The sequence below is a fragment of the Babylonia areolata genome, chromosome 20 (genome assembly GCF_041734735.1).
Source record: "Babylonia areolata isolate BAREFJ2019XMU chromosome 20, ASM4173473v1, whole genome shotgun sequence".
NCBI classification, from domain to species: Eukaryota; Metazoa; Mollusca; class Gastropoda; order Neogastropoda; family Buccinidae; genus Babylonia; species Babylonia areolata.
The window spans coordinates 6,134,030-6,152,722 of NC_134895.1; the positions used below are offsets into that span (position 1 = coordinate 6,134,030).

At 44.4% G+C, this 18,693-nt stretch overlaps 1 protein-coding gene across 4 annotated transcripts in view; it reads left to right on the plus strand.

The window, feature by feature from the left end:
- LOC143294953 (uncharacterized) overlaps positions 1–18,693 on the plus strand; it is a 55,164-nt gene that overhangs the window by 12,651 nt on the left and 23,820 nt on the right. For 3 of the 4 annotated variants that reach the window (XR_013056974.1, XM_076606473.1, XM_076606474.1), the window contains exons 6-8: positions 10,922–11,074; positions 16,249–16,398; positions 17,472–17,588. Coding sequence is in view for 3 of the 4 variants with exons in the window: in XM_076606473.1 (XP_076462588.1) it covers positions 10,922–11,074; positions 16,249–16,398; positions 17,472–17,588 (420 nt within the window). In the remaining variant the exon portion in view is untranslated. The remainder of the gene's footprint in view (positions 1–10,921; positions 11,075–16,248; positions 16,399–17,471; positions 17,589–18,693) is intronic. The other variant, XM_076606475.1, reaches the window with a different exon arrangement.

The window sequence follows — 18,693 nt, forward strand, 5'->3', positions numbered from 1 at the left end:
CATGGTGTGTGTGAGGTGACTGGAGTCGGCTGGTTGGGGCAGCAGGTTGACCATGTTAACACTTTGCCAACAGTCATAACATGACACTTTATTCCACAAAACATGACTGCTGTGTGACAGTAAACATTGCAAGATATATTTGTGAGTTATGTGTTAAAATGTATTGACAATTGATAGATGCCTTTTTTTTTTCTTTTTCCAATCCTTTCACCAGTCTTCTTTCAGGCAGTTTTGGTCACGGTGTGTGGTTTGTTGTGAATCACAGTATGTGTGTGGTGAGTGGTGAGGGACGGGTGCGACTGGGATGTACTGTGGACATTGTCTGGCTCATTGTGTGTGTACAGCCAGGTGTTGATGGTTGTTGATGGTCAGTCCAAGTACTGAAGGCCTTGCTGTACACCTGCATGATGTGTCATGCCAGCTTTGCTTGTGACATAGACATGTGTGCCACTACAGCTGTGCTTGTGCTGTGCTGGCCCCAGTGGTCTGGATCTGTGCACCTTGGCTTTCCACATCTTGATGCTTGCTTGTAGGCACCCTCACCTGTCTGTCTGTCTGCCCTCACCCTTGTTTTCATACTTCTTACTGCAGTCTTTTTTCTTTTTCTTTTTTTCTTTTTTCTTTTCTTTTTGGTGTGTGCATGTTTTTTGTCCTTATATTTGTACTGCTACTGGCAGGCTGCTGCTTTGTTTCTTTTTGTTGTTGTTGTGGAGAAAGGGGTTGTGTTTTCTGACTGACCAGTGTCCTGCAGTGTGGTCTGGCAGTGGTCCGTAGCCGTCATCTCCATCTCCTTTGTGTTGATGTCACTATTGTCACACTGTGAAACTGGGAAGAACTGAATTGTGTTGGAGGGTGGTGGGGTCAGCTTCTCTCCAGTTCCTCCAGTAGAGAGCCACATTCTCTCCAGGTCCACCAGTAGGGAGCCACATTCTCTCCAGGTCCTCCAGTAGGGAGCCACATTTTCTCCAGGTCCTCCAGTAGGGAGCCACATTCTCTCCAGGTCCACCAGTAGGGAGCCACATTTTCTCCAGGTCCTCCAGAAGGGAGCCACATTCTCTCCAGGTCCTCTAGAAGGGAGCCACATTCTCTTCAGGTCCTCCAGTAGGGAGCCACATTCTCCCCAGTAGAGAGCCACATTTTCTCCAGTATTGGAGCCACAGTCTCTCCAGGCCCTCCAGTAGGGAGCTACATTCTCTCCAGGCCCTCCAGTAGGGAGCCACATTCTCTCCAGGTCCTCCAGTAGGGAGCCACATTCTCTCCAGGTCCTCCAGTAGGGAGCCACATTCTGTCCAGTAGAGAGCCACAGTCTCTCCAGTAGGGAGCCACATTCTCTCCAGGTCCTCCAGTAGAGAGCCACATTCTCCCCAGGTCCTCCAGTAGAGAGCCACATTCTCTCCAGGTCCTCCAGTAGGGAGCCACATTCTCTCCAGTAGGGAGCTACAGTGTTTTTCATCATATCAAAGGACTATCTTTTGAAGGCTCACCATGCATACATACCTGGAGCTTTTTTTGTGTGTGTGTGTGTTGGTCATTTTTGACATTCCTTTCTAGATAGAGCCGGTTGGGAATGGTTGAGTGGACAGCTGGTGACACTGACCTCAGCACACTTCTGGACATTTGTTATTTTGTCATTTCATTCATTAATTCAGGCAGAATCATTGACATATTCATTCATTTGTTTATTTGATTTTCTGTATTTTTTGGTGTATAAGGCTTTTCCAGATATGTTTAAGGTGTATGCCCTAAATTTGTTTATATCTGTGAAAAATCCTTGAACAAAAGACACCCATTTATCATTTTGACATTCAAGGGGAAGGTGGTGGCACTACTTTCTGCTCTTTTGTATGCCACCATGATGCCTGCAGTTTTGAAACCATTTGTAATGGAGCTGTACCGAATCGGAAGTTGGATCACTTTCAGCTTAAACACTAACCAAATCATAGGATGCATGCTAGTTGTTTTCAGCATTATTTTTACTGGTCATGAGTATCTCTTCTCTGTTATGTACAGAAGAATCAGCTGTTGGTTCTGTGATCATTGGACTTTGTTAGAGTCGGGGTGTTTTTGTATACTCTGTGGCAACATCTGATCACTTTTCAACTTTTTTCTTTCACCAGATTATCCCATTTTTTTCTCTACTGGTATTGTTTTTTTTTGAGCTTGTGTTTTTCTGTGATATGAACTAGGAAAAAATGCCTGTTTGTTCTGTTACTGATGTAGGGGTGAAGGTTGAGGGGGAAGTGTTGCTTACAAGTTACAGTCTGAAAATTATGTGTATATTTTTGTTATCATTCATTAGAGTAGTGCAGTACTCAATTACTTATCAGAGTGGGACAAATGGGACAGTTTGAACACAGTGATATATTACAGACCAGTACCAGTATTGATAAAACTGAGAAAGATATTTGTTTTTCCTATATTCTTACTCTTAGATTCCCTATTTTTATTTTTATTCATTGCCCATACTGCCATTCTGAAATATAAATCACATAAAGGAATTTTTTTTAACAAAAAAACCCCAACCAAACCCAACCAAACAAATAAAAAAAAAACAACCCAAACCCAACCCACCTCAGTGTTCTCACTCTAAAATGTGAAAATGACACTGTAAAAAGACTGAATCAGTGTGGACACTATGATGAACCAAGAATCCAGCAACATGAAACACAGCAGCTTTGTTCAAGAACTGAGAAAACTGGCCTTATGAAAGTTTACATCGTTTTGTCAGAGTTCAACTGTTCGTGTGAGGTCATTCCCAGCATTCAGCAAAGAGTGGAATACTAAGATGCTGGCCACAGTGTGCAGTGCACATAATACTAATGGTCAGGCTTCTTCACATGTCTTCACATGGTAAATGTAATTTGGAAAATAACAACTGTATGCAGCCTGCAGAGAATGGCCCCTTCTGTTCAGGTCCCAGTGACAGTAGGGAGGAGGTCCTGCAGACAGACAGACTGGGGCAGATGTTGAAGAGATTGCTATTCGTCTGGGAGTTCGCTTCCTCTTGCCAGGGGTTGCCTTCCTGTGCTGGAACCATGGGTTTTAGGTCTTGAGAAGAATTGAAGTGGCATTCTAAAGGGATTGAAATGGCATTCTAAAGGAATTGAAGTGGCATTCTAAAGGGATTGAAATGGCATTCTTGGCAAAAGTAGTGTACATTTGCAAAGCAGTAGATATTCCTGTTTTGGGAAGATGTTCCCTGAAGAGCAGATGGTCGAATGAGAGAAGATGGGAACATGTTTCAGACTGACGAACCATTTCCATAGGCAGAACGGAACAGTGAGTTCAGCTGTTAGATGTAGGAAAACAAGGAGCTTGCAGAAGACTGACTGAAATTTTTTAGTACACAGTCGTTCCCATTTGATTCCTTCAATAAATGCTCTTGTGAAATAGGCTTCAGTTAGGAAAAGCTTGGCATAGTTTGAGGTAAAAAGCTTTTTAGGGGAAAGAACTGCTTTTGCCTTTTCCATGAACAGCAAGGTCGTATAGAATGAGGTGCATTTCTCTCTCACTGGTTTGTACCAATTGTAGTTTCCATCAGGAGTAAAGGGATGCGGTGGGTGTGATCTGTTACTGTTCTTGTTACTGATGTGGAGGCATAGTTCATGGTTAGCACTAACTGTACAGTAGTCAGCATCACTGCCTTGGAATAAAAGTTTTGTCTTTTTTTTTCTGGCTTGGAGCTCGGTAGCCTTTGTTATTGATTTGATTAGTTCACACTAATGACCTGAAGAACCAGTTTGATTTCATAATTAGTGAACTTCAAGGCTGTATGCTTCAGGAATTGGATTTCCTTTGGCGCTTTCTGTTTGATGCTGGTGAGGAATATTGGTTGAACATTCTGTGTGTGTGTGTGTATGTGTGTGTGTGTGTGTGTGTGTGTGTGTGTGTGTGTGCTGGGGGGTTGTGTTTGGTACATAGTTAAACTTAGGTTATTCTGTGTTTGTGTGGATGGTGAGGTGTTATGTATCCAGTGTGCAGTGTGAGAGAGTTTCAAGCACAACATTTGATGTCACACCTTGTGTGGAACCTGCCGACAAGCAGTGTCAAGTGTGCTGTGTGTGAAGAGAGTGTTTGGTGTGTATTGTGTCTGCAGGTGATTGAAAGTGTTGTTTGCATTTTTTGTTCTGTGTACAGTTGTGTACTGTGTGTGAAAATTTCCTGTGCACTATACATATTGTGTACTTGGGTGAACAGTTTATTTCTGAGCATTTGTTGTGCACTGTTCATATTGACGGATTCTCTTGTGTTGTGAGCACATGTTGTTTCTTGTAAAGTTTATGACCAAGTGTTTGTGAGCATTTGCATTGTATGTATTGTTTATGAACATTTTTGTGAGCATTTGTTATGTATTGTGTATATTATTTCTGAACAAGCGTTTTGTGAGCATTTGTTGTGCACTGTATTCTATGTGAACTGGTGTTTCCTGAGTGTTTGTTGTGCATTGTATGTATTATTTATGAACTAGTGTTTTGTGAGCATTTGTTATGCATTGTGTTATGTACTGTGTATAAACAGTGTGCTGGTGACCATTGTGGAGTACATGACTGTTTACTTACATTGTGACTGTTTCTGAGTGTTGTGCTTTGTACATGTGTGGAAGTGAATGAGCATGTGCTGTATTTATCGTGTGCTGTGTTGGTTAATCATGTGTTGTGAATGGGTAATATGTGTTTGTGTGTGATGTAACTAGCAGTTTTGCATTGTTTGTGTTGTGTATGTGGTGAGTTCTTGTTTTGAGTTTTCATTTTATGTGCTTTTTGTGCACTGAAAAAATACATTGTGTGTGTAAAATGACTTTGTGTATGTTTAACATTGTGTGTGTGTGTAAAATGACTGTGTGTAAAATGACTGTGTGTATGTTTAACATTGTGTGTGTGTAAAATGACTGTGTGTATGTTTAACATTGTGTGCGTGTGTGTGTAAAATGATTGTGTGTATTAACATTGTGTGTGTGTAAAATGACTCTGTGTATGTTTAATATTGTGTGTGTAAAAATGACTGAGTGTATGTTTAACATTGTGTGTGTGTTAAATGACTCTGTGTATGTTTAACATTGCATGTGTGTGTAAAATGACTGTGTGTATTTTTAACACTGTAGTGTATTGTGTAAAACGACTGTGTGTATGTTTAACATTGTGTGTGTATAAAGTCACTTTGTGTATGTTTAACAGTGTGTGTGTATAAAGTCACTTTGTGTATGTTTAACATTGTGTGTTTGCAAAAATGACCCTGTGTATGTTTAACATTGTGTGTGTGTAAAATGACTCTATGTATGTTTAACATTGTGTGTGTGTGTAAAATGACTGTGTGTATGTTTAACACTGTGTTGTGTAAAATGACTGTGTGTATGTTGAACATTGTGTATGTGTAAAATGACTGTGTGTATGTTTAACATTGTGTGTGTATAAAGTGACTTTGTGTATGTTTAACATTGTGTGGTGGTGTGTCCATCGAGATCGATGATGACCATCGTTGTCATCCAGATGGGGGATGGGGGATGGGGGGAGGGTGGTGGTGGGGTGGGGGGAAGGATGCTCATGAATCTATCTGTGAGTGCGCAGATGGCTGAATAGTCCAATCTGCGCACGAAATGTTCGCTGACAGTTGGGGCAGACAAAGACAGGCATATCATTGTCAGGGAGCTTGTTTGCCCGTGACTTTCTGGCCTGCCTCTTCTGAACAGCTGCAGCAGTCCTGTTGGCCTCGCACAACCTGGCGCCTTTGTGCACAGCAGTGCGCCATTTGTCACGGTCCACTGCAGATTCCTCCCAGGAGTCAGGGTTGATATCAAACGCTTTCAGAGAGACTTTCAGAGTATCTCTGAAGCGCTTCTTCTGACCTCCGTGTGATCTCTTCCCTTGTTGCAGCTCGCCATAGAAGAGCCTTTTGGGCAGCCGATGGTCTGGCATACGCGCCACGTGTCCAGCCCAGCGAAGCTGGGACTGCATCAGGATGGTGAAGATGCTGGGAAGGGTGGCTTTTGCGAGCACCTCTGTGTCTGGGGTCTTGTCTTGCCACTTGATGTTCAGTAGCTTCCTGAGGCATGTTGTGTGGAAGTGGTTCAGCTTCTTGGCATGTCGTTGGTACACTGTCCAAGTTTCGCAGGCGTACAGTAGTGTGGGGAGAACTACTGCTCTGTAGACCTTTAGCTTGGTCTCAAGACTAATGCCTCTTCTGTTCCAGACATTTGCATTGAGTCTACCAAAAGTTGCGCTTGCTCTTGCAATCCTGACGTTCACTTCATCGTCGATGGTCGCATTTCGTGACAGTGTGCTGCCAAGGTATGTGAACCGCTCCACCGCACTGAGTCTCTGACCGTTGACTGTGATGTTGGGCTCAACGTAGGGTTTCCCTGGGGCTGGCTGATGGAGAACTTCAGTTTTCCTCGTGCTGATGGTAAGGCCGAAGTTCCTGCTGGCAGTGGCAAACTTGTCGACGCTGAGTTGCATGTCAGCTTCAGATCCAGCGTTGAGGGCACAATCATCAGCAAACAAAAAGTCTCTGATGATGTCTGTCATGACCTTCGTTTTTGCTTGAAGCCTTCTGAGGTTAAACAGCTTGCCATCTGTTCGGTACTTTAGGCCGATTCCAACATCGCCATCTCTGAAGGCATCAGTAAGCATTGCAGAGAACATGAGGCTGAACAGCGTTGGAGCCAGGACGCAGCCTTGCTTGACACCATTTGTGACAGCAAAAGGAGCAGATGTTTCACCATTGTCCTGGACTCGAGCCTGCATGCCTTCATGGAATTGGCTGACCAAGGAAATAAATTTCCGAGGGCATCCGTACTTGGCCATGATCTTCCACAGTCCCTCTCTACTCACGGTGTCGAAGGCCTTAGTGAGGTCGACATAGGTGGAGAACAGATCAGCATTTTGCTCCTGACATTTCTCTTGCAGCTGCCTTGCAGCAAACACCATGTCAGTGGTTCCGCGCTCTTTCCGGAATCCACATTGGCTCTCAGGCAAATGACCTTGGTCAAGGTGTGCTGTGAGGCGGTTAAGTAGGATCCTGGCAAGTATCTTGCCTGCGATGGAGAGCAAGGAAATGCCCCGATGGTTATCACAGGCTTGCCGGTTCCCCTTTCGCTTGTACAAGTGAATGATACATGCATCTTTGAAATCCTGGGGGATCGTCTCTTCTTTCCACATGAGTGAGTACAGCTGATGAAGCTTCTCAGTCAGCACAGTGCCTCCATCCTTGTAGACCTCTGCTGGTATGGAGTCTGAGCCAGGTGCTTTGCCACTGGATAACAGACGGATTGCTTTCTGGGTCTCAAGAAGTGTTGGCGGATCGTCCAGTGCTTCGTTGATGGGGACTTGTGGGAGACGGTCTATGGCTTCATCATTTATGGAGGAAGGGCGATTTAAGACACTGTTGAAGTGCTCAGCCCATCGTTCGAGAATGTTCTCCTTCTCGGTGATCAAGGTATTCCCATCTGCACTGAGGAGGGGGGATGATCCTGAGGATGTGGGGCCGTAGACTTCTTTTAAGGCATCATAGAACCTCTTCATATCGTGCCTGTCAGCATATCCCTGGATCTCATCAGCTTTGTCACTCAGCCACTTATCCTGCATCTGGCGTAACTTTTGCTGAACAGTCCTGCGGATGGCATCATACGCATCCTTTTTTGATGTGGACTTTGGGTTGCTCAGGTGGGCTTGATGCAGACGGCGTTTCTCATCCAGAAGCTGCTTGATTTCATCACAGTTTTCATCAAACCAGTCTTTGTGCTTTCTGGTCATGGGTCCCAGGGTCTCTGAAGCTGTACTATAGATCAGCTCACGCAGGGTCCTCCAGTCAGACTCCACATTCTGGTTGTCCAGAGAGGCGGATTCCAGACGATCTTCCAGCAGCTCCACAAAGGACTGTTTGATGGTGATGCTTTTCAGCTTAGCGATGTTGAGCCGTTTTGGAGCCTTCTGGCCTTGGGGGCGTCTCTTGGGTTGGATTCGAATATTCAGCTTCGAGACTACAAGACGATGGTCTGTCCAACACTCGGCGCCGCACATGGTCTTTGTTACACGTACATCTTGCCTATCCCTTTTCCTGACGATGACATAATCGATGAGATGCCAATGCTTTGAGCGAGGGTGCATCCATGACGTCCTGTTACGGGTGGGGAGGCAGAAAACTGTGTTGGTTATCAGCAGTTCGTGCTCTGCACAGGTCTGAAGCAAAAGCAATCCATTTGGGTTGCAGTGGCCCACACCGTGCTTTCCAATCACTCCATCCCAGGAGATGTAGTCAGAGCCAACTCTAGCATTGAAGTCCCCAAGAATGATGAGCTTGTCTGCTTTAGGGATGGCAGCAATGACAGAGTGAATGTCCTCGTAGAACTTCGCCTTCACTTCATCCGGGTTGGTCATGGTTGGGGCGTAGGCACTGACAATGGTGAGGTGCTTCTGGCCAGATGCCAGTGGGAGTTTCATGGTCATAAGCCTATCGTTGACTCCCTTTGGGATTCCAGCTAGCTTGCTGACAAGTGCTGTTTTTACTGCAAAACCAACGCCAGCCTCACGTCGCTCTTCGCTTCCTCGTCCACTCCAGAAGAAGGTGTAACCAGATCCCCGTTCACAGAGCTCGCCTTCGCCTGCAAGCCGAGTCTCACTCAAGGCTGCGATGTCGATGTTGTATCTGGCGAGTTCGGATGCAACTAGTGCTGTTCTCCTTTGGGGTCTGTCCGCATTATCTTTGTCCAGGAGAGTCCTTATGTTCCAAGCACCAATGGTGAGAGGAACGATCCTTGTTTTTTTCTTTTCTTTCTCTTTGTTTCGACCGCTGATGTAGGGTCCCCGCCAGCCGCGGTATGCTGGCCAGGGTGATATGGAGCAGGCAATTTTTAGGGCACCTTTTCTAGCCCCTTCCTCATGCCAGGGAGGTGAGCAGTGCATTCCTAAAGAGGGCTGCTCAGACGCTCAGACGGCTGCCGAGCTCTATCGCTGCTCCTGTCGACGAAGAACGACCCTATGGCCTGAGCCGCCTGCGTGCAGGTCTGCGGCTGCGACTGCCAGTGTACCCACACCTGTCGTTTCGTCGCTCGCCTGTCGCCACAGGACTTGGGGGTGATGAAATGAAGGATGAAAGGTCATTTTGGATGACTGATGACTTGCGCGATGAGTTTGTTTAAAGTGAAGAGGAGTTGCGCAACGTCAACCTCACTCTCTCGTCCGGGTCCACCAATTTCCAGTGGCAAGACTAAGTCGAGACGACTGGAGGATGAGCACGGATGCAGTGGATGACCAAGATATCCTTTCGGTGTCTCATCTTGCTCTCTGCACTCCACAGTGCGTTGCTGTAATCGCCTTCCTCTCCGTTGAACCGAAAGGTTTCTTCCGCAGATTCTGCCGGATCCAGACTTCGCATACATGGGTAGACACACCCCGGAGGCCAACTGCGTGTGGCATGCACACAGCACAGTGGAGCTAGATGGCCGTCGGTGGCTCTCCCGAGCCGACGCCCTTTTATGGATCTCCATAAGGGTGTCTAGCCACCCGCCTCACCAGTCCCAGAAGGGAGCGGTGGAAGTGCCGGTTTAGTCGTCGGCAACCCGACCCTGAACAGGTTGTACTGGATTACAGGTTACCAGTAGCAGATCTAATGACCTGACCTGATACATTGTGTATGTGTAAAATGACTGTGTGTATGTTTAACATTGTGTTGTGTCTGGTGGTTGTGTTGTTGTGAATGTTGGTCAGAAATCATGTTTGACTCACACTCAGTGGTCCCACGTCCCACGCACAACATGATGAGTTCACCACAGTGTGTACCACACACAGCATTGTGACAGAATACATGACAGTTCACCTTGCTGTTCACTGTGGCTTGTGCATGTGGAAAGTTGTAGACTGTTGGTGTTTTTGCTGATAAAAACAACAGCATAAGTGTAATAAGTTTTGTGCATGTGGTGTGATTGTAATGTGTCATGCTTTATTATTTTATGCAGAGAGTGTGTGTACACAGTGTAGTGTGGCATTGCATGAAGGGAGAATGTGTTGTATGTGTGCATAGAGAATGTATCTGTAAATGTGTATAGTGTGTTTGTTTTGTGTTTGTGGACAGCGTATTTTTCTGTGAGAGTGAAGATGGTATGGGTAATGAAACTCAGAGAGAGAGAGAGAATTTTGTGTGTGTGTGTGTGTGTGTGTGTGTTGCTAATGATGTTCTAGACATCATGCCCTGTGTACATTTTGTACCTGCAGAAAGCTGACTGGCATAGTATGTGTACTGAGCTTGTAGATGGCAGTGTGTGGTGTGTGTGGATGGTTGGTGGGGTGAAGGTAGGAGGAGAGGTGTATTGATGAGCCAGCGGGTATGGTGTGCCTGTGTGTGAAGAGCATTGACCAGCTAGGGCATAGAGATGTGGTGTGCAGTGTGTGGTGTGTGTACATTGTGGATGAAGTGAAGATAGAAGTCCCTTGACAAGCTGGGATATTTGTATACGTGTGCAGTGTGTGGTGTGTGTGCATCATGGATGAAGTGAAGATAGAAGTGCCTAGACCAGGTGGGGTATTTGTATACGTATGCAGTGTGTGGTGTGTTTGTATCGTGGATGAAATGAAGATAGAAGTGTTAAGACCAGGTGGGGTATATGTTGACATGGTATGCAGTTGTGGTGAGTGTGTGCATGGTGGATGGAAATTGGAATGGAGTAGAACTGCCTTGACCAGCTGGGGTGAAGTTTGAGGTGTGTGTGCATGGTAGATGAAATAGAGGTGGCAAAGTGCCTCGACCAGGTGGGGTTTATGTAGACATGGTGTGTAAGTTTGAGGTGTGTGTGCATCGTGGATGGAATGGAGGTTGGCAAAGTGCCTTGACCAGGAGGGGGCGAGGTAGATGCGGTGTGAAGATGTCGCCTGGTAGTGCCTGCTGCAGGCTGCCTGTGACGTGTGTGGCATGTTTGGCTTGCTGTGGGCAGCGCACTGTGTGAGGCCGGCAGGCGTGTCGTGTCGCAGCCCTAACCCTAACAACCCCATTGAGTACTGCTCCACCGTTCCTCCCACCCAGCAAGCCAATGCCCGCGCCCCCCTGCCCACTGTTATGGTGCCCACCGGTGTGCTCAAACGCCACGGTGAGTGCCTGCCCTCTGGTGCACAGTCCCAGGGGGCATGACCCTTCGTCACTCACTGTGATGCCCTGGGTGTTAGCCCTTAGTCTTTCCCTTCTCTTTGCTGCCTAGCTGTGGTATCCTTTTTGTCCGGGCTACAGATGGCACAGGTCTGAGAAATCAGGTTGAATTGAATGGGCTTATCTTGATGAAACAAATCCAAGCTTTCTATCAGAACTGTCTGTCAGTTACATCTAGATTTGGTAGAACTTTATCACTTGGAGGCTTTTTTTGTGAATTTTTTTCTTCTTTTTTAAAATTTTTGTTGTTGTTGTTGATTAGATGAGGTGTTAATACAGTAGTCTATGTCTGTTTTGAGAAGATACTGTGTGTAGTGTGAAACAGACCAATAAGCCACACCTTTATTTGTTTAGCAGTTGCCTGGTGCCTGTGGTGTTAACAGAAACTAACAGTAACACATTCAGCATGTGACTTAGGAGACTGAACTGTTTCGCTGTGCATTCATGCTTTTAACTGCATTTTATCCTTCTGCTCTTTTTACTGCCTTCCATGTGTTCTTTGTATGTTGTGGATAGCTTGTGTGTGTAGATAGGTCATATGATAGTTTGTGTATGTAGACAGGTTTCAGAATGTGGATAGGGTATCAGGGTAGAGTTGAGTTTAACGATCTATCGGCAATGAGCCCTTAAGGTCAAGTTGTTCGTGGCTGTGGTCTTATCCATGGGGTGTGATGTGGTCAAGGCGTTGGTTCTGTGATGTGGATAGGTCACATGATAGTTTATGTATATGTGTAGATAGGTCATAGTTTGTGTGTGTGTGCAGATCATGATTGTTAGTGTGTATAGATAGGTAACATGATTGTGTGTGTATGCAGATCATGATAGTTTGTGTGTGTGTACAGCCATTACAGGTCACGTGATAGTTTGTGTGTGTAGATAGGTCACATGTTCGTTTGTGTGTGTAGACAGGTCACATGCTAGTTTGTGTGTGTAGACAGATCACACAGCAGTTTGTTTTGTAGATAGATCACATGATAGTTTGTGTGTGCAGATAGGTAATATAATTGTATTTGGATAGGTCACGTGATAGTTTGTGTAGATAGATCACATGGTAGTTTGTGTAGATTGGTCACATTATAGTTTGTATAGATAGGTCACATGATAGTTTGTGTATGTAGATGAGCCACATGTTTGTGTAGATGATAGTTTGTGTGTGTAGATGAGCCACATGATTGTGTAGATAGGTCACACACTTTATATATTGGGATAGGTCACATAATCATTTAGTGTTTACATTAGTCAATAGGTCACATAATTTTCTGCTTTTTAGAAAGTTTTTTTTATCCTTCTTTTTCTTTGTTTTCTTTGTGTGTGTGTGTGTGCTTTTCTGCCCTCTGTCCCTGTTCCTGACTCTGTATACACATAAATCTCCACTGACATTCACTGTGATCTCTGAACCAGTATATTGTAAAGATCATGTAGTTGTGGCCAGCATTCAGCTGTGATCTCTGAACCAGTATATTGTAAAGATCATGTAGTTGTGGCCAGCATTCAGCTGTGATCTCTGAACCAGTGTATTGTAAAGATCGTGTAGTTGTGGCCAGCATTCAGCTGTGATCTCTGAACCAGTGTATTGTAAAGATCGTGTAGTTGTGGCCAGCATTCAGCTGTGATCTCTGAGCCAGTGTATTGTAAAGATCGTGTAGTTGTGGCCAGCATTCAGCTGTGATCTCTGAACCAGTCTATTGTAAAGATCATGTAGTTGTGGCCAGCATTCAGCTGTGATCTCTGAACCAGTGTATTGTAAAGATTATGTAGTTGTGGCCAGCATTCAGCTGTGATCTCTGAACCAGTGTATTGTAAAGATTATGTAGTTGTGGCCAGCATTCAGCTGTGATCTCTGAACCAGTGTATTGTAAAGATTATGTAGTTGTGGCCAGCATTCAGCTGTGATCTCTGAACCAGTATATTATAAAGATCGTGTAGTTGTGGCCAGCATTCAGCTGTGATTTCTGAACCAGAGTAATATAAAGATCATGTAGTTGTGGCCAGCATTCAGCTGTGATTTCTGAACCAGAGTAATATAAAGATCATGTAGTTGTGGCCAGCATTCAGCTGTGATTTCTGAACCAGAGTAATATAAAGATCATGTAGTTGTGGCCAGCATTCAGCTGTGATTTCTGAACCAGAGTAATATAAAGATCATGTAGTTGTGGCCAGCATTCAGCTGTGATTTCTGAACCAGAGTAATATAAAGATCATGCAGTTGTGGCCAGTACTCAGCTATGATCTCTGAACCAGTGTAATGTAAATATCATGTAGTTGTGGCCCAGTCTGGTGATGTATCATTTTATGGGGAGGAGGACTGTGTTGTGTGTGACTTAAAGGGCTTTTTGAAAAAAATCACTTCAAATAAAATAAAACAGAGCTTTTGAAATTTGTTTCAAATAAAATGAAGCGAGGCCTTTGAATTCATTTACAGTGATGTAATACAGGGCTTTAAAATTAATTTCAAATGACAATAAACAGAGCTTTTAAAATTCCTTTCAAATAACACAAAACAGGGCTTTAAAATAATTTCAGATGACATAAAAGATGGCTTTTAAAAATGTTTTCAAATAACATAAAACAGCTTTTAAAATAGTAACAAAACAGGACAGGGCTTTTAAATTTTGTTTTAAATCAAATAAGACAGGGCTTTGAAAATACATTTTAAATGACATAAAACAGGGCTTTGAAAATAAAATTTAGAAAACACCACAAAACATGGCTTTGAAATTTCATTTCAAATGACATGAAACAAGGCTTTAAAAAGTAAATTGTTTTATAGTTATGATGTAGTACTGATTGTGCACTTTATTTGAATGGTTCAGTTGTCACGTTTGTTGCATTATTTAAATTCCTATACAGATGTACCAGCTGAAAAAAAACGTGTGTTGTATTGTGTTGGAATGGTTGAGTTGTTACATTGGTTGCATTATTTAGATAGTGCTGACCACTTTAGGAATGGTATGATGGTAGAGCAGTGTATGTGAATGACAGCGTTGTGTCATTGAGTGGTTGCCTTGGGATCCTAGGTAGTAGTGTAGAGTGTACCATCATTGAACAGTGGTGCCTGTCCTGTATGGCTGCTTCAGTTGTTTGAAAGGTTGCTCTGTCTGGTCATTGATGGTGCACTGTTATCTGGGTGACGAACTGTATGTTTTACCATCTGTCCAGTGCTAAGTGTGCTGAAACATTGTTGTTTGAGAGACAGTGTGGCATTGCAGACAGTAGCAGAGTCTGATAATGGGAACCACCCACTTCAGTATGGCTAGCTGGAGCTGCCACTGACTGACTGTCTGAATGCGTGCAGTGTGGGTGGTGCTGTAGATGTGAATTAGATACGCTGTTTTCTTCAGTTGTGAATGATGAATTTGATGCTGTCTTTATGAGTGCATTTTACATGAATGCTAGAGTAGTGCCCGCTTGTATGGTAGCAGTGTTCGCTTGTGCTGTCTACGTCTGTAGTATTGCTGGCTACTTGGTAGTGTGCTGGCTACTTGGTTGGTAGTGTGCTGGCTACCTGGTTGGTAGTGTGCTGGCTACCTGGTTGGTAGTGTGCTGGCTACCTGGTTGGTAGTGTGCTGGCTACCTGGTTGGTAGTGTGCTGGCTACCTGGTTGGTAGTGTGCTGGCTACTTGGTTGGTAGTGTGCTGGCTACCTGGTTGGTAGTGTGCTGGCTACCTGGTTGGTAGTGTGCTGGCTAGTGTGCAAGCCACATAATAATATACTGGCTACTTTGTTGTTAGTGTGCTGGCTACCTGGTTGTTAGTGTGCTGGCTAGTGTGCCAGCTACTTAAATAGTATACTGGTTACTTGTTTGTTAGTGTGCTGGCTACCTGGTTGTTAGTGTGCTGGCTAGTGTGCCAGCTACTTAAATAGTATACTGGTTACTTGTTTGTTAGTGTGCTGGCTACTTGGTTGGTAGTGTGCAAGTTACTTGGATGGTTTACAGACAAGTGTGTTCTTACTTGGTTAGTAGTGTGTTGTTTACTTGTCACTTGGTTAGTGTTCTGGCTACTTAGTAGTGTGCTGGTTACCTGGCTGGTAGCCTTTGCCGACATCAGCTATAGCTTGTGGCCACTGACATGATTGCACTGTTTCAGTTCAGATCTGTTCTATGTGTTGATCGTAATCACATCATTCAGGGACTGTTGATGTCTGCAGTGATTGTCTTCTCACCAATGTGTGTCCTGATCTTGTTAGCAGTCATTCAGTGAGTTTGATATCTATACACCAGTTATATGACATGATAATACCTGTTGTTCAGTTTGTCAGATAATACCTGTAGTGGTGTAATGTGTCTTATTTGTCTGTACACCAGTTATGTACTGTGCTAATACCTGTAGTTGTCCAGTTTGTCAGATATCTTTGTATCAGTTGTGTGCTATGACAGTACCTGTACTTGTTCAGTTTCTCAGATATCTATACATCAGTTATGTGCTGCGATAATACCTGTTGTTGTTCTGTTTCTCAGATATCTTTACACAAGTTCTGTGGCTTGATTATACCTTGTTGTAGTGTTTGTCAGATATTTATAACAATGGTTATTTTCCATAATAATACCTGTAGTGGTTCAATGTGTCTGTTATCTATACACCAGTTAAGTGCTGTAATGATACCTTGTGCTGGTTCAGTTTGTCAGATATCTTTGCAATGGTTTTGTGCTATGATAATAACTGTTGTGGTTCAGTTTGTCAGATATCTTTGCAGAGCTTTTGTGCTGTGATAAAATGGGAAGTTGTTCAGTCTGTCAGATATCTTTTGACGAGTTAAATGGCATGATAATACCTGTAGTGGTGTCTGCTATCTGTACACCAGTTATGTGCTGTGATAATACCAGTAATTAAGTTTGTCAGATATCATTGTGTCAGTTATGTGCCATGATAATACCTGTAGTTGTTCAGTTTGTTATCTTTACACCATGCCATGATAAATGTAATACCTTGAAGTTGTTCTGTTTGTCAGATATCTTTACAATGGTTATGTTCCATGATGATACCAGAAGTGGTTCAGTGTTTCTGTTATCTTTACACCGGTTTTTTGCCTTGGTAACACCTGTAGTTGTTCAGTTTTTGTCTTGTCACGTTACCCACTGAGATAACACCTGCAGTGGTTCAGCCATGCCGTGTGCAGGGAGCAACCGCAGGAGCGAACCCAAGCAGGTGATGTTTTCTGATGGCATTCGGCCGGGCGGTGACCTGACAGAGCTGGACGGAAGTGACCAGGCCCGCCTCCCCCCCCGACGGTCTGGCCGTGCCCAGAAGAAGGTGGAGAAGCAGCAAGGTGAGCAGGCTGTCTCTCCCCTGGACAAGAAAAAAATGAGGAAAAAACATGACTGAATTATGGTTTTCTTTCTCCCTTACCTCCTGTTTGGCCATTTTGCCAAGGTGATCACTCACAGAGTTCCTGCAGCAAGGCAGACTCTTGTGTTGGTTCAGCTGTAGGCAGTAGGTTTGGGTGTGATTTAGATTTCCCTTGACAGCTCTGGGGGTGACAGCATGCTAGGGTCATGATTTTTTAAATATTTTTTTTTCATAAACCATTGATGGACACTTATCAGTTGTAAACCATTAAAATCAGATTCAGCTGTGAGTAGAAGCCAGCCGTAGGGCAAACAATCCCTGCCTCTGATGGGGCTGGGTCCCATGTCATACCAGTTGTCAGTCCATGGTGCTAATCACTTCATCACAGTGGCTAGGTGTCTATTGCAATCATTGTTGCAATCTCAGTTTGACACTGTGTTATACTTGTACTCTCTAAGAACAACGGCAGATGTGTAAGTCAGCCAGAGTGCTAATGTCTTCACTGTTGGAAAATAAAGATTCATTCATTCATTGAGTGTGTCTTTTGACTTGACAGTTGGTAGACAGTGCTATGCACCGTATTCAGGGGTTCTGAACACTGTTTCTCACCATTTTCTACTTGTTTGTGTAGAAGTCATTTGGAAAGCAGGTCATGCGTTTCACAAGCAAGTCAGCTGGCCAACCCCAAACCAGTGGATTTAGGAGTTAGGTAGAAACAATTCTACAAAAATAAATGAATGATAAATCACCACATTGTTCACAGAAACTTGGTTTGGGATTTTAAGTAAATGATTGTGGTTTGAACTGGGAAGAGTAAGTTAAGTTTTTTTTTTGTTTTTTTTTTTAATTTTTATTTTTTAAAGCAAAATGATATTTTTGTTGGGCATGGAGTTTAAACTCACTGGACATAAGATGTAAGATGACCTATTTTGTCTGGAAACTAGAATAGAATTTAGGAGGTGGTGTGTTTCGCCCCCTTGCACCCTTCCTCCTACCTTCATGGTTTTCCTGCAGCATGAGTTGATTGTGTGAGTGTGTGTGTGTGTGTCGCAGGGGACCATTCCTCAGCCAAGACACGGCGCCTGCGCGGCAGTGATGGCCTGCGTAACCCCTGTCTGATCCCTGACCAGGGTTTACCCCCGGTGGTCCTGCACACCAGTGACAAGGGAGGTAAGTGATCATCAAGCACACCAGTGACAAGGGAAGTAAGTGATCGTTCTGCACACCAGTGACAAGGGAGGTAAGTGATCATCAAGCATGCCAGTGACAAGGGAGGTAAGTGATTGTTCTGCACACCAGTGACAAGGGAGGTAAGTGATCATCAAGCATGCCAGTGACAAGGGAGGTACACTGCGTGTTGCGCTGAGAGAGGTGTACACTGCATGTTAAGCAGAGATAGGTGTACACTGTGTGTTGTGCTGAGAGAGGTGTCCTCTGTGTGTTGTGTTGAGAGGTGTACACTGTGCGTTGTGTTGAGAGAGGTGTACACTGTGTGTTTTGCTGAGAGAAGTGTATGCTGTGTGTTGTGCTGAGAGAGGTGTACACTGTGTGTTATGCTGAGAGAAGTGTACGCTGTGTGTTGTGTTGAGAGAGGTGTTCTCTGTGTGTTGTGTTGAGAGAGGTGTTCTCTGTGTGTTGTGTTGAGAGAGGTGTTCTCTGTGTGTTGTGTTGAGAGAGGTGTTCTCTGTGTGTTGTGTTGAGAGAGGTGTTCTGTGTGTGTTGTGCTGAGAGAGGTGTACACTGTGTGTTGTGTTGAGAGGTGTTCTCTGTGTGTTGTGCTGAGAGAGGTGTTCTCTATGTGTTGTGCTGAGAGAGGTGTACACAGTGTGTTGTGTTGAGAGAGGTGTACACTGTGTGTTGTGCTGAGAGAGGTGTCTGTGTGTTGTGTTGAGAGGTGTACACTGTGTGTTGTGTTGAGAGAGGTGTTCTCTGTGTGTTGTGTTGAGAGGTGTTCTGTGTGTGTTGTGCTCAGTGAGGTGGACACTGTGTGTTGTGTTGAGAGAGGTGTTCTCTGTGTGTTGTGCTCAGTGAGGTGTACACTGTGTGTTGTGTTGAGAGAGGTGTTCTGTGTGTGTTGTGTTGGGAGAGTTGTACACTGTGTGTTGTGCTGAGAGAGGTGTTCTCTGTGTGTTGTGTTGGGAGAGTTGTACACTGTGTTGTGCTGAGAGACGTGTTCTCTGTATGTTGTGCTGAGAGAGGTGTACACTGTGTTGTGTTGAGTGAGGTGTACACTCGTGTCCTGCTGAGAGACGTGTACTGTGTGTGTCATGCTGAG